Genomic DNA, 22,991 nt, shown 5'->3' with positions numbered 1-22,991 from the left:
ATTAGGCTACTTTGTGGCTGAGTGACTTCAACCAAATTACTTAATCACTCTGAGGTCCTTTTCCCTGTTTGTAAACCTCTTACCTCACAGGGTTATTCTGAGGATTAAGTGAGAAATGCATATAAAGAGCCTGGCATGTGGTGCTCAGTGAATGACACAATGATCATTATTATGGTCTCCTAAAACAGAGACTGAGAAGAATCTTCAGAGGTGCACAGGGTTGAGATGAGGATCCACTGACATTAATAAGCCATTTGGAAAAGGGAACTAATGAGGACAGTTATTAACTAGACAGAAATTGAGTTGCATTCATTGTATATAAATAATTGACTGCTTACTGCTCCTCGGACTTAGCTTAAGAAATACGTCACTAGGCTTCCCTGGTGGCGAAGTGGTTGAGAGTCCGCTTGCCGATACAAGGGACACGGGTTCGTGCCCCGGTCTGGGAATATCCCACATGCCGCGGAGCGGCTGGGCCCGTGAGCCATGGCCGCTGAGCCAGCGTGTCCGGAGCCTGAGCTCCGCAACGGAAGAGGCCACAACAGTGAGAGGCCTGTGTACTGCAAAAAAAAAAAAAAAAAAAAAAAAGTCAGGGATTTATATTACTAAAAATCATCCTTGCAATTACCCAGAGGTTACATCTAGCAAATAAAAAGGATTGTTTGTTTTATTTGCCTGGATCAATCCTAAAGAATAGGCAGTCATGCTTCTAAAGATTTCTACTCATCAGCAAGGCTGACATGTTGTTTTGACTATTGGTATCGTAGTATTTCGACATCATTTACTCTTTCCGATAATGGAAGGTAGTTACATGCTTCTTGTTTTTAAAAATTGGGAGAAAGGAAAATATAAGGAAGAAAATAAAAGTCACTTGTAATCATTTGGCTCAGGGAAAAATCAATATTGATATTTGCAGGGTTTTACCCTCCAGACTTTTTTCTATATCCTGTAAGGAGTTTGGTTCCCTAAGGCAGTAGGAAGCCTGTTTATAGCCAGGCTAGTGAGAACTGTTTATAGTCAACAGTGATAACTGTTGCTATCACTCATTCATTGCACAGTATTTACCCAGAGCCTCAGCACCGAGCCAAGTCTAGGGGTATAGTGATGGCAGAACTGGACATGGTCCCTGCCATCAGGAAGCTGCCAGGAGAGAGAGAAATAAGTCAAATGATCCCACAAAGGTGTGACTAATTCCATTCCAACATTGGGGCTGTAAAGGAAAGGAATATGGAAGACAAGGAGGACTTAACTAGACAATAGGAGAAGGAAATGGCATGTGCAAGGGCCCTGGGGTGGAATAGCATATTGTGAACCCAAGGGACTGAGAGAAAACCAGGGCATCCAGAAGTCAGAGTGGGAAGGAGGAGGGCTAAGGGACAAGTCGGCCTACTTCATGTCACCATAAGGGTTTTGATCTTTATCTGAAAAGCAGTGGGAAGAAGGCTTGAAGGATTGTAAACAAGGGGGAGACCTGCCAGTGAACATCCTGGCTGCTGTGTGCAGACGAGCCATCAGGAGCTCTAGTCACAATCTCCCCTCTCCCATTTTACACGGCTCAAAAGCCTCCGCCTTGCTCATTTCACAGCTAAACCTTGCAAGTTATAATTTATATGATTTGATGTGCCTTGTTATGTGTAATCTTTAGAGTTGGATGTGGCTGTTATTTAAACTCTGCTGAGAAAGGGACTCAGTTCTTCCAGAATGAAGAAACACCAAAGCCAGTGGTTGTTGGATTTTCCGTATGTTTAAGAGTGGTTGTTCAACATGAACTCCTAGGCATTCTGACCCAGTGGGTTTGGGGTAAGGCCCAGGAATCTTCACATTTATATGCTCCCCAGGTTCAGGTGGGGGGAATGGAGTCGCCTGGAGTTGGTTCCAGGACCACACTTTGAGAACCCCACCATCAGTGCTCCCTCCCACTCCCTTCTTGATCAGCAGAGCTCCTGCTTGTGTGTGTGTGTGTGTGTGTGTGTGTGTTTGTGTATTCTTTCAGTAAATTTTGTTTTGAGGAAAAGAGAAGCGAAGGGTAAACAATGAAGGGCTGACTGACCCTACCCCTCCCCAGGGGCTCCCCCAGTCCCACCCTGGGGAAGTCCCAGGATCCCTAGAAGACTGAGCTCTAGGACAGCCCAAGTCAGTGCAGGGCTGCAGCTAGGAGGGTGGAGATGGAAGAGAAAAAGAAAGAACAGACATGACAGGGGGATGAAATGCTGGTGTCCACCCCTCACCCTCGGTGGTCAGTGTCCTGCCAGGCATCTCCTTTCTCATGGGTTTAGCCATCTCTCCAGCCTGTGTCAGCCCTTCTTGCGTGGGATCTGAGGGTCGTGAAGCCAGACTGATCTCATACACACACCCCAGATCCCATCCAGCCAGATGACTCTCGTCCCTTTTCCTGGCCCCTGCCAGTTCTGGGCTGCCTCTCAGGAAAGAACCAGAGCCTACACCATAATCTTGTTTATTATTATTAAACAAAGCTGCTGGGATTCTCCTATTATTTGCGTAATTTCACAGACATGCAGGTATGTCTGCTCTGTCAAAGGACCCACACAGCTGTAGCTCTGATGGGCATGGCCAAATTTCCCACCAGAGGTTTCCGGATGTGGTGTCCTGCCAGCAGTGGACGCCCGTCTCCCACTCCCTCCCCAGCCTAGGGTGCTGACCCCCCATTGGATCTTCACTGATCTACGGGGTGAAGTATGGTACCTGTGTCATTTTAATTCACATTTCTCTTATTCTAAGCGAACACCTGCATTTTGAGACAGAAGGTGACAGGTGGACTCTCTGTGGGGAAATCCACGGAATGAAACAGGCCTGGGAGGGTGCACTTGCTGGCTCCCCATCTGCATCGCGCTTGTCCTCCTGCCTGGGTCGTGCTCCCATCCTCCCCCCTCACCCCCACCTCACCCCTGGCTTCTCCCCAAGTGCTCCTTGCTCTGGTGGTTCACCTGTTAGGTCTCACCAGTCCTCAGGGAATGTTTTGCCCCCTGTTTGGGAACTGGCGGCTGATTTCATTGGTCAGTACCCAGCACAGCAATTGATGGGACTAGTTTCTCACCAGCAGATGGAGGGCTTCCAAGAGGAAAAAGTTCAGAGGAAAGGGCTAGATCGTGATTTCATTTTTCTCATTTTTTTTTATTGTGGTAAGATATGCATAACATAAAATTTACCATCTTAACCACTTTTATTAAGTGTGCAGTTCAGTGGCATTAAATATATTCACACTGTTGTGCAGCCATCACCCCCATCCATCTCCAGAACTCTTTGAATCTTGCAGAACTGAAACTGCACCCATGAAACAACAACTCCCCTTGTCCCCCCATCCCAGCCCCAGCAACCACCGTTCTGCTTTCTGTCTCTATGACCTTGGCTACTCTGGGTATCTCATATAAGTAGAATCATAACAGTATTTGTCTTTTCATGACTGGCTTCTTTCACTGAGTATAATATCCTTTCACTGAGTATAATGTCCATGTTCATCCATGCTGTAGCATGTGTCCGAATTTCCTTCCTTTTTTAAGGCTGAATAATATTCCATTGTGTGGATTCACCACATTTTGTTTATTCATTCATCTACTGATGGACACTTGGGTTGTTTCCACCTTTTGGCTGTTGCAAACAATGCTATGAACATGGGTGTATAAATACCTCTTCAAGGCCCTGCTTTCAGTTCTTTGGGATATATACCCAAAAGTAGACTTGCTGGATCATATGATAATTTTATTTTTAATTGTTTGAGGAACTGCCATGCTGTTTTCCATAGTGGCTGCACCAAGTTACATTCTCACAACAGGGCACAAGGGTTCCACTTTCCCTGCGTCCTCACCAACACTTGTTATTTCCCTTTTTTTTTTATACTAGCCATTCTGATGGATGTGAGATGAAAGAAAGATCATAATCTTTTGAATAGCATACATAATACAAACAGCTACAGCATACATTTATGGACTACTTACTGTATCTCACATGGCTTTATACATCATCTATGTATGTTCTGCATATATATTTATAGAATTATATCCACAAAACAAATCCTGTGCGGGTGAGAACTACTATTATCATTATTATCCTCATTTGATGACATGGACATGGGACTCAGAAAGGTTAAGGAACTGGCCCAAATCACACAGCTAGACGGGGGAGGTGGGGCTGAGTTTCAGACTGAGCTGACTCAAGCTTCTAAAAACAGAAGCTTCACTTTTTGAGTGTAAATTTAGCTTTGGGAACATCTAATATCTAAATTGGAAATTCTCAGTTAACTGAGATAACAAGATAATTGAGTAAGCTAGGGAAATTCCACCCTGTGGAATCGAGAATGGGGGTTGTCAGTGAAATGTGAGATCAATGTTCTCCTGATCCTCATTCATGCAACAGACTGAGGTGTTGCCATCTAGCGGGGGATTTGGGTAAAGAGGAAACGTTGACCTGGTGCTTTCCCAGGAAGAGGAGCATTGGGGCTGTTAAGTGGGGGCCCAGCAAGAAACACCACTTATCTCTCCAATCCAGCCAGAGTAAGTTCTCTGCTTCTAAGGACTGGTGGAGTTCAATTAGTCCCACCTGGATAACCCAGGATAGTCTCCCACTTTTTAAAAAATTTTTAAAAAGTTTTTGGCTGGGTTTGGTCTTCGTTGCTGAGCACAGGCTTTCTCTAGTTGCAGCGAGCGAGGGTTACTCTTTGTTGCGGTGCATGGGCTTCTCATTGCAGTGGCTTCTCTTGTTGTGGAGCACGGGCTCTAGGCACGCGGATTCAGTAGTTGTGGCACATGGGCTCAGTAGTTGTGGCTCGTGGGCTCTGGAGCGCAGGCTCGGTAGTTGTGGCACACGGGCTTCATTGCTCCATGGCATGTGGGATCTTCCCGGACCAGGGCTCGAACCCGTGTCTCTTGCATTGGCAGGCGGATTCTTAACCACTGCAACACCAGGGAAGTCCTTAGTCTCCCTCTTTTAAGAGCACTGATTAGTAACCTTGACATCGGCACAGTCCCTTTGGCCACGTCATGGAGCATATTCCCAGGTTCTGAGGATCAGGGCATGGGCATCTTTGGGAGACCATTCTGCCCACCACATTAATACTACAACCTGACTGGACCGTTGCTTTGGGACTGGTCTGAGAGCTTTCTGGAAGAATCAGTAGGATCAATGCCACAGGCCATGGAGAAAGATGGCTGGATGAGCTGGCAGGTGATAATCCCGTTACCAAGAGGGCAGGAAGCAGGACTGGTTGAGTGAGCACCTCAACATCCCAGAAGCAGCCAGGCAGTTTGGGGCCTGGAGATGAACCAGGGGTTGGAAATACACACCTGCGAATCGAGGGGGTGGCACAGTGGCCCCAGCCCATGGACAGAGTGCAGAGGAAACGGACATCTGAGGGGAGAGGAGCCCGGCGTGGAGACCTGGAAGCAGTCAGAGAGGTGAGGGAGCCAGAGAGCTGCTGCCAGGCTGAGGGTATTCATCACAGAGACAGCTTGCTTTGTGCCAGGTACTGTTCTGGGCACTTTCGAGTGTATTAACTCATTTCATCCTTAGGAGGTTAGTGTTGCTTGCCCCCACTTTACAGATGAGGGCATTGAGGCACAGATAGGCTGAGTATCCTGCCTGAGGTCACAGAGGGAGGCTGGGGCACTGGGCACCACGCTCGGGCAGTCTGATTTCAGGACCAGCCTCTCCTGAGGCCTTGCCGGTCCACAGGGCTCTCCCGGGGAGACCGGGGAGGAAGGATCCAGCTGACGGGGAAGCAGAGAAGCTTCTTCTTTCCTTCCAATCCCAGACCCGTCGTCTCACCAGCGCCTGGCCATTTCCTCATATCCTTATTCTTTTGAAAACCCCATTTTTTTTTTTTTTTACTATTTCTGCACTACATCCCTTTCTGGAGGCAGTGGGGGGATGGGGCTGGGAATGGGATAGCCTAGAACCAAAAGGTTAAAAAAAATAGATAAAACACACACACACACACACACAAACACACACACACAAGTTAATTTCAAAAATGTTATCCCACTCCTTAGAACATGTCACCAAGCAGTACCTTTTGTCAATCCTACGAAGCCCAGCTTATCAAACTCATTTTTGCTGCTCAGGGAGCAACCAAAGAGAAGCAAAGAACCATGCCCCAGGCTGCACAGCTGGAAGGTAGCAGAGGTGGGACTTGAACTCAAGGCTTTCTAACTCCAGAGCCCATCCTCTTGCTCATAATAGAGAACATTTCCCATTTGCCCTATGTTCTCTTCTAAGTGCTTTAGTATGTATTATATCATTTATACGTCACCAGTAGCTTATAAGACTGTCCTTTTGTTACCTTACAGATGAGGAAGCTGAGGTATCACTTGCCCAAGGTCACCCTGCTAGGAAGTAGGAGAGCTGGACTCGAGCCCAGTCTAATAACCACCACGTTGCCCTGCTCCCCCAACCCCTGAACCACCAGGCCACGTGCCTCTCTCTGACAACTGTGTCACATGTCACAGGGAGGCCGAGAGCCCGAGGAGGCCCCCGAGGGCAATGGCAGTGGGTTGAGGACCCAGCGGGAGAGGAACCTCTTGAAGCCATTTGACAATAAAGGAAAGGAAGGGGGAAGGGGCGGCGTTTCCAGGCCGAGGGGTGGTGAGCACGTTCACAGGTTAGACGGAAGTTACACTGTCAAGGTGAGGATGCAGAAGAGGAGATGGTTGAGGAGAGGGACCAGACCAGGGTGGGATGAAGGCAGGACCACCCGGAGGCCCTTGGCAGCTAAGAGAAGCCTTGAAGGTCCCATCTAGGAGCTTCTCCAAGCCTGGGAAGTCCAGGTCCTGGCAGGGAGCTGAAGGCACATTCACAGGGGTGTGGAGTGATGGAGGGGAGTTTCCTGAAGTGACTCCATAGGGAGTGGGCAGGGCTCAGAGAAACCACAAAGGATAGTGCAGGGCCCAGAGCTAGTATGAGTGAGGACTGTTCCCACCCCCAGAGCTGAGGGGTGAGGGGCAGGGGCATTTCCTGGGACACGGAGACCCCGAGGGCTGGGTAGAGTCCTCTGAGGGAAGCTCTGTGGCCCCAGAGAATGGAAGCCAGGGGAGTAAGTACCCCAAGCTCTCTCCCTGCTCTGATCTCTAACCCCCCCATTGGCCAAACCCAACCAGAAACCAGACACATGGAGCCCATCAGCCCATGGATGTAGCCGCACAGGTGGGCCTGCTGGGCAGAGGGCGCCGTGTAAAGGGATGGAGGAGGGTCGGGAGAAGCAGACGGAGGATGCAGGCAGGTGCAGGAGGTGAAGACCTAGGAGGCTGTTGTCAAAGTAGAATGAAAAGCCTGAGAGCAGGGACCTGCTGGCTGGGGGGCCCAAAGGGCACTGGGCCAGCCTCAGGACAGAAGTGTGAGGGTGGCAGGAGGGTTTGGGGGCCGGGATGGGCTTGAAGGAGCTGGTGAGCTTGAACAGGGCCCAGGCTGGTTGAGCATAGGGCATTACCCCTAGGGAGCAAACAGGGAGCAAAGGCTACGTGACTCAAGGAGAGGACGAGACAGAGGATAAGGAAGGCCGGGAGTGGGAGGTTATGGTCTGAGATGGGGCTTCCCAGTGCCAGGTGATGCAAGGTTGAAACCTAGCTCCAAAGGACGGTTCCAGGTACACGTCGAACCTCAGCGACAATGTCAGTGAACCTCAGGGCAATGTCATAACTAAGTCAGCTTCCCGAGGAGGCTTCCTTAAAGCACAGGGGTCATCAGAGCAGATGGTCATTGTTAATAGAAGTTGAAACGTCTCAATATTTTATGGACTCACTATATACTTTTTAAAGACATTTTCAATGCAGGAGCCTTAAAAAATGCACTTGTTTTGTATATTAGGTCCTGCCTGTCTCCTCTCTCATTATTAAATCACTCTCTACTCTGAAAATCACAGGGTACAAATCAAAGGTACACGTTTTGGAATTAGACTTGGGTTCAAACCCTGACATTGCCCTGGGCCAGCATCCTGATGTTGAGTGAGTCCCTTCATCTTAGCCATTTTTTAAATCGTGGTAAAATACCTATAAAGTTTACCGTCTTAACCACTTTTAAGTGTACAGATCAGTACTTGTAAGTTATTCACATTGTTGTGCAACCAGCCTCAGAATTTTTCATCTTGCAAAACTGAAACTGTACCCATTAAACAACAATTCCCCGTTTCCCCTTCCCCAGCTCCTGGCAACCCCCGTTCTATTTTGTTTCTATGAGCTTGACTACTTTATGTACCTCACATAGTGGAATCATACAAAATTTGCTTTTTTGTGACACTTATTTCACATCATGTCCTCACGGTTCATCCATGTTGTAGCATGTGTCAGAATTTCCTTCCTCCTACACTGAATAATATTCCACTGTATGGATGGACCACATTTTGCTTATCCAATCATCAGTCAGTGGGCACTTGGGTGGCTTCCACCTTTTGGCAATTGTGAATAATGCTACTATAAACATGAGTGTACAAATAACTCTTTAAGTTCCTGTTTTCAATTCTTTGGGATATATACCCGGAAGTGGACTTGCTGGATCATATGATAATTTTATTCTAAATTGTTTGAGAAGCCGCTCTACTGTTTTCCATATCAGCTGCACCATTTTACATTCTCAGCGGTACATAAGTGTTCCCCTACTCTACATCCTTGCCAACACTTGTTATTTTCTGTTGCTGTTTGTTTATTTTTGATAGTAGCCATCCTAATGGGTATGAGGTGGTATCTCACTGTGGTTTTGATTTGAATTTCCCTAATGACTAGTAATGTTGAGCATCTTTTTATATGCTTGTTGGACATTTATATATCTTATTTGGAGAAATGTCTATTCCAGTTCTATGCCCATATTTGATCAAGTTATTTGGGGGTTCTTTTTTGTTGTTGTTGTTGAGTTATAGTTCTCTATATATTCTTCATATTAACCCTTTTTCAGATTTGTGATTTGCAACTATTTTCTCCCATTCTCTAGATGGCCTTTCACCCTGTTTATTGTGTCCTTTGATTCACAGAAGTTTTAGTTTTTGATATAGTTGAATTTATCTATTTTTACTTTTGCTGCCTATGCTTTTGGTATCATATCCAAAAATGCAATGCCAAATCCAATGTCATAAAGCTTTCCTCCTGTGCTTTCCTCTAAAAGTTTTATAGTTTTAGACTCTGTTTAAGTCTTTGATCAACTTTGAGTTAATTTTTATACATGGTGTAAGGTAAGAGTTCAACTTAATTCTTTTGCAGTCTTTCCCAGCATCATTTGTTGAAAATACTGTTCTTTCCCCATTGAATAATCTTGGCACCCTTGTCAAACATCATTGGACCATATATGCAAAGTTTTATTTCTGTGCTCTCTATTCTATTCTATTGGCCTATGTGCCTGACCTTATGTCAGTATCACACTGTTTTGATTACTGTACCTTTGTATGCAGTAAGTTTTGAAATCAGGAAGTGTGAGACCTCCAACTTTGCTTTTCTTTCTCAAGAGTTTTTTGGCTATTTGGGGTCCACTGAGATTCCATATGAATTTTAGGATGGATTTTTCTATTTCTGCAAAAACTGCTGTTGGGATTTTGAATCTGTAGATCCTGCTGTGTAGTAATGACATCTTAACAATATTAAGTCTTCCAACCCACGAATACAGGGTGTCTTTCCATTTATTTGTGTCTTTAATTTCTTTCAGCAGCACTTTGTAGTTTTCAGTGTACACATCTTTTACCACCTTGGTTAAATTTATCCCAAAATATGTTATTCATTTTGATGCTATTGTAAATGAAATTATTTTCTTAACTTCCTTTTCAGATTGTTCATTATGGGCATATAGAAACACAACTGATGTTTGTGTGTTGATTTTGTGTCCTACGATTTTGCTAGTGAATGGTATTTTTTAGTTCTAAGAGGGTTGTGGTTTTTCATGGACTCTTTAGGATTTTGTACATGTAAGATCATGTTGCCTGTGAACAGAGATAATTTGACTTCTTCCTTTCGAATTTGGATGTCTTTATTTCTTTTTCTTGCCTAATTGCTCTGGCTAGGACTTCCAGTACTTTGTTGAATAGAAGTGGCAAAAGCAGGTATCCTTATCTTCTTCTTGATCTTAGAGGAAAAGCTTTCAGTCTTTCACCTTTGAGTATGATGCTACCTGTGGGCCTTTCATATTTGACCTTTATTATGTTGAGGTAATTTCCCTCTATTCCCTGTTTGTTGAGTGCTTTTATCATGAAAGAGTGTTGCATTTTGTCAAATGCTTTTTGTACGTCCATCGAGATGATCATTTTTTTCCTTCTTTCTGTTAATGTGATGTATTACGTGGATTAATTTTCATATGTTGAACCATCAAGTCTGCATTCCAAGAATAAATCCCACTTGGTCATAGTGTATGATCCTTTTAACGTGCAGTTGAATTCGGTTTCCTCCTGTTTGGTTGAGGACTGTGGCGTCAGTGTTCACAAGAGATACTGGTCTGTGGTTGTCCTGTCGTGTCCTTGTCTGGGTTTGGGATCAAGGTGATGCTGTCCTCTCACTTCACCTGTTGAGTCTCAGCTTCTTCCTCTCTAAGATGGAGATAACACTAGAGTCCCTGTTTAGGGCCGTCATGCAGATTAAATGATAAAAATGCACACAAAATGCTTCAGCAGGGCCCAGTTCACAGGAAGCCCTCAAAATATGTTAGAGGAGGATAAGGATAATAATAAAAATAATAATAAATAAATAACAGTTCATCTCATAGTGGGACAGCTCAGTAGGCTGGGGTTTATAGACTCAGTCTGTATTAGCAGCAGGGCGTCTGTCCAGGAGCAGCATTTAGCAATTTTCCAAGTAAAGGGAGCGAGTGATATTATAGGGCCGAACTAGGAAGCTGTCTCCTGGCCTAACATGTGGTAGAGGCTCACCCAACTTTGTGGAGTCATTGAAAACTTCCTGCTTGCTTTGAGTTCTTAATAATGGCCTGTCAGTTTTTGAGGAACTGAACGCAGTGAAGCCTGGCAAGAGACAAACAAAATGTCACAGACAGAATTTCTCTCATTCATGGGTTATCGAAGGTTCAAAGGACACAAAGGTCAATGGCAATGGTGATGAACATGATGTGGGTGACATTTTCCAAAGAGCTAATGTGTTTTCATTTTTTTAATACTTTATTTTTTTGAACAGTTTTAGGTTTACAGGAATTTTAGCAGAGAATACAGAGAGTTCCCATATAGCCACCCCTCCAATACACACAGTTTCCCCTATTATTAACCTCATGCATTAGTGCAGTACATTCGTTACAACTGATGAACCAATATTGATATGCTATTATTAACTAAGTCCATAGTTTACATGAGGGTTCACTCTTTGCGTTGTACGTTCTTTCGTTTTGACAAATGTATAGTGACAAGTATCCACCATTACAGTATCATAAAAAATATTTTCACTGCCCTGAAATCCCCTGTGCCCCTCATCTTCATCCTGAGCCCCAGAGCCCCTGTGCCCCTGGCAAGCACTGATCTTTTACTCTCCTTATAGTTTTACTTTTTCCAGAATTTCATACAGTTGGAATCATACGGTATGTAACCTTTTCAGACTAGGTTCTTTCACTAAGCAATATGCATTTAAGATTCCTCCATGTCTTTTTTGTTATTTGATAACTCATTTATTTTTATCATTAGTATTTCACTGTATGGATGTACCACAATTTGTCTATCCATTTACCTTTTAAAGGACATCTTGGTTGCTTCCAGTTTTGGGCAGTTATGAATAAAGATGCTGTAAGCATGTATCCAAAATAAATGAGTCTTCATGGATATAGAGAACAGACTGTGGTTGCCAAGGGGGAGGGGGTTGAGGGAGAGATGGAGTGGGGGGTTGAGGTTAGCAGATGTGAGCTGTTACATCCAGGATGCAGAAACAACAAGGTCCTACTGTAGAGCACAGGGAACTATATTCAATATCCTGTGATAAACCATAATGGAAAAGAATATTTTAAAAAGAATGTATATATATGTATAACTGAATCACTTTGCTGTACAGCAGAAATTAATACAACATTGTAAATCGACTACATTTCAATAAAATAAATAAATAAACAATATAAATGAGTCTTAAAAATCAACAATAAGAAACCAAACAACCCAACTTAAAAATGGGCAAAAGAGCTCAACAGACACCTCACCAAAGAAAATCTACAGATGTCAAATAAGCATATGAAAAGATGTTAAACATCATATATCATTAAGGAATTTCAAATAAACATGAAATATCTCTTCATTTATTTAGACTACTTTGATTTCTTTCATCAACATTTTGTAGTTTTCTTCATATACCTCTTCACATAGCTAAGTATTTTGTGAGATTTATTCCTAGGTAATTCATTTTTTTTTTGGTGCTAATGTAAATGATGTTGTGTTTTTAATTTCATATTCCACTTGTTCATTGTTGGTATATAGGAAAGCAATTGACTTTTGTATATTAATCATGTATTCTGCCACCTGGGTACAATTGCTCATTAGTTCCAGGAGGGCTTTCTGTCGGTTCTTTGGGATTTTCTGCATAGACAATCATGCCATCTGCAAAATGGGCAAAAGATCTGAACAAACACCTCACCAAAGAAGATTTCTTTTTCCTTCCCAATCTATCTTTTATTCTCTTTTCTTGCCTTGTTGCATTAGCTAGGACATACAGTACAATGTTGAAAATGAGTGGTGAAAGGGGACATCTTCACCTTATTCCTGATCTTAATTGGAAAGTTTCTAGTTTCTCACCATTAAATATGACGTTAGCTTTAGGGTTTTTATAGATGTACTTTATCAGGTTGAGGAAGTTCCCCTCCATCCCTAATTTGCCAAGAGTTGTTGTGGTGGTTTGGTGGTTTGTTAGTTTATCATGGATGGTGTTTAATTTTGTCAAATGCTCTTTTTGCATCTACTGTTAGGATAATGCGATTTCTCTTCTCTACGCTGTTGATGTGATGGATTACATTAATTGATTTCCAAATGTTGAACCAGCCTTGCATACCTGGAATAAATCCCACTTGACTGTGGTGTAGAAGTCTTTTTATACATCACTGGATTCAATTTGCTAATATTTTGTTGAGGATTTTGCATCTATGTTCATGGGAGGTATTGGTCTGCAATTTTCCTGTTTTGCAATATCTTTATCTGGTTTTGCTATTAGAATAAGCTTGGCCTCACAGAATGAGCTGGGAAGTGTTCTCTCTTCTTCTATTTTCTGGAAGAGATTATTTAGAACTGATATCATTCTTTCCTTAATGTTTGATAGAATTGACCAGTGAACCCATCCAGGCCTGGTGCTTTCCATTTTGGAAGGTTATTCATTATTGATTCAAATTCTTTACTAGATATGAGTCTATTCAGAGTATTTATTTCTCCTTGTGTGAGTTTCAGTAGATTGTGTCTTTCAAGGAAATGGTCCACTTCATTAACTTATAAAATCTGTGGGCATAGAATTATTCATAATATTCCTTTATTATCCCTTCAGTGTCCATGAGATCAGTAGTGATGCCATCGCTTTCATTTCTGATTTGAGTAATTTGTATCTTCTCTCTTTTTTTCTTGGTTATCCTGCTAGAGGTTTGTCAATTTTATTGATCTTTACAAAAAAAAAAAAAAAAAAACCAAACAGCTCTTTATTTTGCTGACTTTTCTCTATTGTTTTCCTGCTTTTTATTTCATTCATTGCTTCTTTTCTTGTGCTTGTGGTAGGCTTATATTGCTCTTCTTTCTCTAGTTTCATAAGGTGGAAGCTTAGATCTTTTCAAATGTATGCCTTCAATGCCATAAACTTCCCTCCAAGCACTGCTTTCACTGCATCTTGCAAATTTTCATAGGTTGTATTTTCATTTTCATTTAGCTCAAGATAAATTTTTATTTCCCATGAGACTCCCTCCTTGACCCATCTGTTATTTAGAGGTGTGTTGTTTAATCTCCAAATATTTGGGGATTTTCCAGCTGTCTTTCTGGTATTGGTTTCTAGCCTAATTCCATTGTGTTCTGAAAACGTACTTTGCATAATTTCTATCCTTTTACATTTGTTGAGGTATATTTTGTGGCCTGGAATGTGGTCTGCTTCATGAATGTTCCATGGGAGCTTGAGAAGGATGTGTGTTTTGTTGCTGTGGGATGAAGCTGTGTGGTTGCCAGTTAGATCCAGATGATGGTAGTGCTGTTCAGTTCAACTTCATTCTTCCTAATTTTCTGCCTGGTGGGTCTGCCCATCACTGACAGAGGGCTGTTGAGGTCTCCAGCTACCATGATGGATTCATCTGCTTCTCCTTGCAGTTCTATCAGTTTTTGCCTTCCATACTTTGATGCTCTATTGTTGGGTACATACAGTGAAGGACTGTTATGTCTGCTTGGAGAATCGACCCCTTTATCACTATGTATCGCCTCTCTTTATCCCTGATAACTTTCCTTCCTCTGAAGTTGGCTCTGCCTGAAATTAATAGAGCTACTCCTGCTTTCTTCTTGTGTTTCAGTATTTTAAGTGCCAAAGTGTTTGGTAGGAATTTGAAAAGTGGGTAAAGGCACAGTCATTTGAATCAGGCAAACCTGGGAACAAGCCAAGCGAGTCAAAGTGGCTGACTGTGGGCACACTTAATCGTTCTATGCCTCAGTTTCCTCATCTAAGAAATGAGTAACTATCGGACCTACTGTACAGCACAGGGAGCTATATTCAATATCTTGCAGTAACCTGTGATGGAAAAGAATCTGAAAAAGAATAGATATTATATATATGTATAACTGAATCACTTTGCTGTACACCTGAAACTAACACAACATTGTAAATCAACTAGACTTCAATAAAAAATTAAATTTTTTTGAAATGAGGAAGTATCCCTTTGAATTATTGTGAAGATGAAACGGGATAATGCAGTAAAGCACTTAGCAAATTTCCTGGCATTTGTGTAATTACACATAATGTGTCATTAATATATTCTACTAATATATGCAGTTATATTATTATCTATTCATATACTATAAGCTATTATTAATATAAGCTATAGGTTATAATTATATTGTGGGACATTAGTATAGATTTCTAAGTCCAAGTACTCTCTATGAAATTTGGGTGAGGCACTCTGAGAAGAGTGACTTAGAAAATATTTGCAAAGTCTCAGGCTGGAGTGGATGGCTCATAGGCAGTGTCCTGAGAAGACACAGGACTTCGCACGTGCCCTGCAGCCCATAGTCCAGGGCGCCGGGGCCAGGTGGGGATGTGATATTTCCTCCTTGGTGCCGAGTTTTGCTCATTCTTCTTATTAAAGTGGTTACACAGGAGGTTTCTGAGGCCACTGACAAATCACTGTCTGGGGTCTCTCTCTTTTGAGGGAAATGTGGTCACACCAGGGCCCCTATTGAAAAATAGATCATCTTTGGTTAGATAAATTCTGATTAGCTTTTAAGAAGCAACAGTAATAATTAAGCACATGGGAAAAACCTTCATTGTACACCAAGGCTTTTAAAAGGTAGTTATAAAACTATGTTTTGTGGTGTGAGCTCAATTGTGTTTAAACTTTTTAAAAAGATTGTAAGCATAGAGAAAAGACTGGAAGGATGTGAACCACCGTGTTCTCGGTGCCTGCCTCTGGGGGACGGGAGTCTAAGTGATTTTAATGTCTTCTTTGTGTTTTTCTCTAGTTCTCATTTTCTGCATTATTACAAAAAACATGTTATTTTAAAAATGAATAGAACAAACAACAATTATTACAAAACCTCCCCTTAACTTTAACACTTGCAGTAAATGGACAGTTGTCACTTGCCAACTGACCTTTCTGGTTTGTGTTGGGCCATTTCTGCTGTCTTGCCACTCGGGACAACCAAAAGGATCCTTGCATGGGATCAGAGAACTATCAAGTGGCCAATTCCTGGCCAATTCCCCCGGAGTTCCCTCTTGCCTCTGTGTTGCCTGACGCCCTACCCCAAAACTGGGCATCTATTCTGGGTCTGCTGTCAGGGTCTGGTGACCCTCCACTCACTAGCTGTGTGGCCTTAGGCAAGTCACTTAACCTCTCTGACCCTCAGCATCCTCCTCTTAAAATGAGGATTGCAGTGACTGTCCAGCCAGATGAAGTGGTTAGCACATTGGGGCCCCCAGTGTCAGTGGCACTAGTTATTCCTTGTTATTCCTGTTATTGCTGGCTCTGACTGTCCCCCTTCTGCATTTCAGTCTGCAGACGTCGACAACCATCACGCACTCATTGAATATAATGAGGCCGAAAGCAGCTTTGTTCTCCACGACTTCAATTCCTGCAACGGCACGTTCGTCAATGAGTGCCACATTCAGAACGTGGCTGTGAAGCTCCTACCCGGAGACATCCTGAGGTTTGGGTCCAGAGGGCTGACCTACGAACTGGTCATCGAAAACCCAGCCTCGGTGAGTCCAGGCCCCTGCGGGGGTGGGGTGGGGTGGGGTGCAGAGGTGCCGTGTTGTGCCACCTTCCGTGCAGCCTAGGGCTCGGGTACGGCCACAGGTGGAGTTCGTCTGGAGCGCGTCACTCTTGCTTTCGCGATTCTGCGAAGTTCAGCCCCATCGCGTGGGTGCCCGGGGAGAGCGAGTCCTCGCGCCCTCTTCTGGGCATTTCGTGGAATTACATGCAAGGGTTGCCTAGCGACCAGCCCGGAGCGAGAGCGTTTTCCTGAAAAGTGAAGCTTGGCGAGGGGAGGTGGAAAGCAAGTGTGTGCTTCTGAAGATGCAGAGATGGATGCTTCCTTTTTAGGCAGATCAGTGCTCTGCAACTTCCTAGCTTTGTGACCTCGGCCAGGCTTCTCTGTAGGCCTGGGTCTGGGTCTTCTTAGCGGTGCAGGGCGTTGAGAGAGTATCTATGTATAAAAAGTCAAAGTCTCTGGCCAGAGTAGACGCTCAAGGCCTGCCAGCTGTTATCACACCGGATCAGAAATGTTCCCGGGATCAGGACCTAAAGTATGGCCCCAGGTTAAGCGGAACGTAACCCAAAATTCGCCCAGCAAAGCTCAGTGACAAGAAGTATCTGGTTCAGTAGGGAGGCAGGATGGGGGCTGGTTAGCAACACAGTCCTGGGTCAGATCCCCAGCTCTGCCACTGGCCTACTCGGTGCGCTCTTGCACAAACCATTGGACCCCTCGGAACCTCGGTTTCCTCATCTACAAAATGGGGCCAACGACAGCAATGACCTTGCAGGCTTATCTCGAGGGCTAAATGAGATGGTTATCATTGTAAAGCTCCCAGAATAATGCCCATTCGTGGTGAGCACACAATTAATACCTGTCGTGTGTGTCCCAGAGAGACGGCGTGTTAACCTCACTCCCCAGCACCAAGAACCCTGCATGGACTGAGACCTCCGAGGCTTAAAGTCCTTTCTGGGACGAGGCTGGGTATAAATAAATAAAGTTTAGAGAATCTAGACAGAATCCTGGGGTGTGGGTCCACTAGGCAGCCTTAAATACTCACTCAGAGAAGATGAGCACCGTCCCTCAGGCTGCAGGGCCCGTGACACTGCATCCACCACGTTTGGCTTTGAAAACCTGGGACAGTTTTCTCCTGCTGCTTCTCAGCCCCCTTTTCCTCCTTGGACCAACATTAAAGTGTGCTCACTTGTGGGATGCACTGGGATCCACTGGGCGCCCTGAGGAGGGGCTCCTGACATAGAAGGTGTTGACCTGATCAGGGGTTCTCAACATGGGTTCTAAGGATCCCCCTCGTCAGAAGCACGTGGGGAGCAGACCAACAGTGCAGATCTGGGCTTCACCCCAGGCCTGAGGACTCATACTTAGGATTCCCAGATGAAATACAGGACACCCAGTTAAATCTGAATTTCAGATAAGCAACAAATAATTGTTATGTACAGGTGTGGCCCAACTATTGCAAGGAACCACATATGCTAAAAAAATTATTTGGTGTTTATCTGAAATTCAGATTTAACGGACACCCTATAGTTTATTATATATTGATTTATTCATTTCTTTATTTATGCGAAATCTGGCAACCATACACATCCTCCCTGGGAGTAGGGCCTGGGAATATGCATTCTCACAAGCTCCCTGATGATTCTGATGCACCGCCAATAGGAGGGAAACCGAAATTTAGAATCATTTGTATGGAACACTTACAGAATTTTTTAGGGATCAAAGAAAAGGGGATTTCACACTCCCAAGCCTGAAAATCCAAGTTCATGAAGTTTGATTCAATGTGCCCCAACATGTCTGATTCCAAGAATTTTTCAGGAATGTTCAGTCAAATTACAGGTTCCCAGGCCCCCTCCCTGGGAAATTCTGACTTTGTGGCCTGCCCGTGGGGAGAAGAAGAGGGGGAGCAGCAAACAATATCTGCATTTTTTTCTTCTTTTTTCCTACAAAGATATTTATTGAACTATTATTTATAGGGGCATAAAATTTGAAACCTAAATTTCCATCCAAAGGGGGCATTGTTTAATAAATTATATTGTTTAATATATTCTAAGGAGTTTAATATATTATAAGGAGTTCGTTATATATGGAATACTCTTCTGCCTTTTTAAAACACAGCTTTATTAAGATATAATTGACATGCAATAAACAGCACATGTTTAAAGTCTGTAAGTGGATGGGCTTTGACATATGGGTACACCTGTGAAACCATAGCCACAATCAAGACAGTGAACAGCTCCTTCATCCTCCAAAGTTTCCTCCCCATCACAGCATGTGTTTGTTTGCTTGCTTGCTCTTAACAGCTTCACTGAAGTACAATTTACATAACAGAAACTTCACCCATTTGAAGTGTCCAATTCAATCAATTTGAATATATTGATGGAGTTGTGCAGCCATCACCACAACCTGCTCTCAGAACATTTTCCTCCATTTCTATCACCCCAAACCTCGGAGAAACCTTGGAGGTATTTCATTTTGGGGTTTGTTTTTAACTTTTAATTTTCAAAATTATGGTAAAATACACATAAAATTTACCATCTTAACCATGTTTCAGTGTACAGTTCACAGTGGCATTAAATCTATTCACACTGTTGTGCAGCCATCACCCCCATCCATCTTCAGAACTTTGTTCATCTTCCCAAACTGAAACTCTATGCCCATCACATCAAACCCCCTGCTTCCTTCCTCCCCTCCCACCATGCATTCTGTGTCTGTGAATTGGACTATTCTAGGTTCCTCATATAAATGGTATCTTACATTGTTTGTCCTTTTGTGACCATCTTATTTCACTTAGTATGATATCCTCATGGTTCATTCCAGTTGAATATTTCATTGTATGGATTCACCACATTTTGTTTACCTGTTCATCCATCCATGGCCACTTGGGTTGCTTCCATCTTTTGGCCATTTTGAGTAAGTTTGTTATGCACACGGGTGTACAACTATGGAATGGGGACTTTATTTTACAAGGTACTTCTTATATAATTGTGGGAAAAAGTGATGACGACCTCTAACCTTGAGTAGATAAGACGGAAGAAGATGCTTTGTAAGAAGAGAAACCAGGAGAGCAGCAGGAGGAATCACTGACGTGAACAGCACTGTGCTAAGCAATTCACCTGCTCTCCCTTATTTCACGCTCATAGCAACCTATGAGATGGGTTCTCCCATGATCCCCATTTGACAGACAAGGAATCCGAAACTTAGAGAGGTTAAGTAATTTCCCCAGGGCCACACAGCTAGTCAGTGCAAATTAAACACTATCCCCACTTGCGGAAAAAGGAGGGGAGAAAACCATTTAGTCTGATGCTAGCTGGAGCAGTAGCCTTGACTGGTTTTCACACCGAGGAAAGCATACTCTCACGGTCACTCGAATATGCACGGATTTTTTCAATTCTTATTCCTACACGCACTTGCACCTTGCTTCATTCCTCGGTTGACTGCAGGCAGCTGCACAAGTGTTCCCCTGGCCTGTGCCCAGGGCACTTTGCAGGACTCTCCACAGCCCCATCTTCTCAAAAGTGCTCTCTGCCGGGGCGTCCCCAGCTTGAGGAGCTTCCATCCATGATGCTCATATTCATGGAGGGGTCCTTTGCAGCGTCCGTGTGAGGGCAGCCTGTGGACTGACTGACACCTTCCTACAAATTCCACTTCCTGATGACCCCAACCTGCTGGCTGTTTAAAAGAAGAGAAAGGAAGAGGGGAAAAGGGAGAGGTATTGAAGAGCACCTCTCATCAAATATTTTGAAGCCCAGTTTTTCTAAAAAATTCGTGGCCGTCTTGCTTCCGGCCTATTCTTGTTTCCAATTGATTTTGGGGTCCCTGGTGAGGGCGCTGTGTTTCCTCCTTGGATGGAGTTTCCACGGAGGACTGCCCTGATATCATACAGATTCAGTATGATGAGAACTGTTCTTCTCCCGACAAAGAGTTCCCAAATGAAAGCATTTATTTCAGGTTTTGTGGTGACCCTAACCAATAGAGGAGGGTGTGACGGCATTTTATTGGGGGAGGCGGGTGAGGTGCGGGGCGGTTAGGAATCCAGATGTGTTTGCAGATGTCTCAGTGCTTAGAGCACGTGCCCTGAGGTCAGGCTGACTCCAGCGCCGTCCCAGCCCTGCTCTTGACCGGCTTTTATACTGGACGTGCACAAATCATCTACCTCTCAGGGCCTCGGTCCCCACTCCTGTAACAATAGTTCCTACCACCTTGAGTGACTGTGGTATTAAGTGGGCAAAGTGCGTAAATTGCTTAGTCCAGCGTCTGGCACCTAATAAGCACATGATAACCCTCAGCTTTAGAGTCAAGCAAACCAGCATGGAGCAGCCAAGATGCCTCCTTTGTAAGTGTCCTTATGGACAGGGAAACCTCCCAAGACCTGCCCCCGCTAGCAGATAAATACATTTGCAGATAAATTACCCATAGAATAACATACAAGATGGAAAAATATAAAGAAAAACTCTTGTTTGACAAAGTGCATTGGCAGCCAGGTTGTGCCCAGGACCATCCTTTTTTTTTTTTTGTGGTCGCGGGCCTCTCACTGTTGTGGCCTCTCCCGTTGCAGAGCACAGGATCCGGACGTGCAGGCTCAGCGGCCATGGCTCACAGGCCCAGCCGCTCCGTGGCATGTGGGATCTTCCCGGACCGGGGCCCAAACCCGTGTCCCCTGCATCGGCAGGTGGACTCTCAACCACTGCGCCACCAGGGAAGCCCCCAGGACCATACTGTGTAAATTATAGCTCTCTCATCAAAGTATAACCTAGGGCTGCCATATTGCACAGCTCCAGGGTCACCATTCACAACGTAGTCCATGTGGATGGCGCCCACTGAAGTTGTGCAGGACATAACCCGCAGGGCCATCTGCAATGCCCTGAAGCAACCGTTGATTAATCCCATAGAGTCTTGGCACCAGGCGTGGGAAATTGAAGTCCCAGAGTCAGGTGTGCTGCCGTGTTGTGGGTTTTGTTGGTTGTTGCCTTTACTCGTGCTTTCTGAGCTCTGGGAAAGGAGGTGTGGAAACAAGTTGTGCTAGTCACAGTGGCGCCGTTCTTACAAGGCAGCTGAGTAAGGAAACCCACGTCACCCGTATGTATCAATCATGTCTTTCTCTGTTCTGAAATATGGCAAAACTGATGGAAATGGCCAGAATGAAAAAGGAAGCCAGGCGCCACAAATGACGTGCCGAGTTGTTCCATGAGGGGGTTGACAGCTCCTTGTCGGCAGCCCCATCCCCATGACTGCCTGTGTCTGGCCTTCCCTGTAGCCTGCTCTGCCCTGTTCCCAGTCCAGCCAGACTCTCCCACGTGGCTCCTGGATACTGTCTTCTGTCCCTGCAATGTCATGACGTCCTGTCTTGCGAGAAGAGCGCCCTCTGTCGGCCAATATTCCTTGCTGCTTTAATGGGGAAGCTCTGCAGAACACAATCGAGAAAGCAAGGGCTTTGGAGTTGGATGGACCCAAGTTGAAATGCCAGCTGCAACTAGCTTTACCTTTCTGAGCTTCAATTTCCAATTTCTGCCAAGGAGCTACTCATTAATCCCAGGTCCCCTTTCCCCCTTCAGTTGTTTTTATAGAGGTCCCTGGGACCACCCCTATCATGGCATAAACTGAGGCTCAGAGAGTTTCAGTGACTTCCCCAAGGTTAGGCATCAATCATATAGATCCAGAGGCAGGATTAAAAGCCGGCTCTCCTGAGTCCCTTGGAGCCTTTTCCTAGTAGCACGAAGCATCGTGGGGCCGTGAGAGCCGAGGCAGGTCCTTCACTGCCCAGCGGTTAAGGAAGGTCTTGCAATTCCCAGTCCAACCTGCAATTTCACACGCTGACAGGGGATGATTCATTATGTGGGTAAAAACGAAAGCCACTGATAATAGGAGAAACTGCATTTTCAGTTATCTGGCTTCCTTCCTTGTTTGGCTCCACTAACTTTTTTTTTGGCTACACCAATGCAGGATCTTAGTTCCTCAACCGGGGATCAAACCTGCACCCCCTGCATTGGAAGCGTGGAGTCTTAACCACTGGACGGCCAGGGAAGTCCCTGGCTCCACTAACTTTTTTTCTTTAATTATTTTATTTATTTTATTTATTTATTTTTGGCTGCGTTGGGTCTTCGTTGATGCGTGCGGGCTTTCTCTAGTTGCGGCGAGCGGGGGCTACCCTTCTTTGCAGTGCGCGAGTTTCTCTTTGCGGTGGCTTCTCTTGTTGCGGAGCATGGGCTCTAGGTGCGTGGGCTTCAGTAGTTGTGGCACGCGGGCTCAGTAGTTGTGGCTCGCGGGCTCTAGAGCACAGGCTCAGTAGTTGTGGCCCATGGGCTTAGTTGCTCCGCGGCATGTGGGATCTTCCTGGACCAGGGCTCGAATCCCTGTCCCCTGCATTGGCAGGCGGATTCTTAACCACTGAGCCCCCAGGGAAGTCTACCCACTAACTCTTTACCAGGGATATTGCTGCCGTTCCTGGACAAATTCAGTTGCGCCCTTTCTTCTCCTTTTTTGACGATGGTGATCACACCTGGTGGCTAATGTTTTATGCTCATTTATTATGGACCAGGACGTGTTCCCAGCATTTCACGTGCACTGTCTCACCCACTTCTCACAGACTAAGAAATGGCTGTTGGTATCCCTGTGTCTTACAGACAAGGCACAGAAATGACACACTCGTCAGGGTCCCAGA

The 22,991-nt window shown here is 44.6% G+C and overlaps 2 protein-coding genes and 1 pseudogene across 3 annotated transcripts in view; 2 read left to right on the top strand and 1 right to left on the bottom strand.

Moving 5' to 3' along the window:
• LOC308620770 (centrosomal protein of 78 kDa-like) overlaps positions 1 to 22,991 on the bottom strand; it is a 1,829,729-nt pseudogene that overhangs the window by 562,411 nt on the left and 1,244,327 nt on the right. The window lies entirely within an intron of this gene.
• LOC308621085 (forkhead-associated domain-containing protein 1-like) overlaps positions 1 to 22,991 on the top strand; it is a gene marked incomplete at its 5' end in the record, with an annotated part of 212,550 nt that overhangs the window by 114,898 nt on the left and 74,661 nt on the right. The window lies entirely within an intron of this gene.
• Positions 1 to 22,991, top strand: part of LOC308620099 (forkhead-associated domain-containing protein 1-like) — a gene marked incomplete at its 3' end in the record, with an annotated part of 94,750 nt that overhangs the window by 3,267 nt on the left and 68,492 nt on the right. The window contains exon 2 of the mRNA XM_081239428.1: positions 16,116 to 16,322. Coding sequence (XP_081095554.1) covers positions 16,116 to 16,322 — 207 coding nt within the window. The remainder of the gene's footprint in view (positions 1 to 16,115; positions 16,323 to 22,991) is intronic.

This window comes from Mesoplodon bidens, assembly GCF_964165515.1.
Source record: "Mesoplodon bidens genome assembly, chromosome: 7".
NCBI classification, from domain to species: domain Eukaryota; kingdom Metazoa; phylum Chordata; class Mammalia; order Artiodactyla; family Ziphiidae; genus Mesoplodon; species Mesoplodon bidens.
The sequence above is the reverse complement of the archived record's forward strand: the minus strand, read 5'-3'. Positions and strand labels throughout refer to the sequence as shown.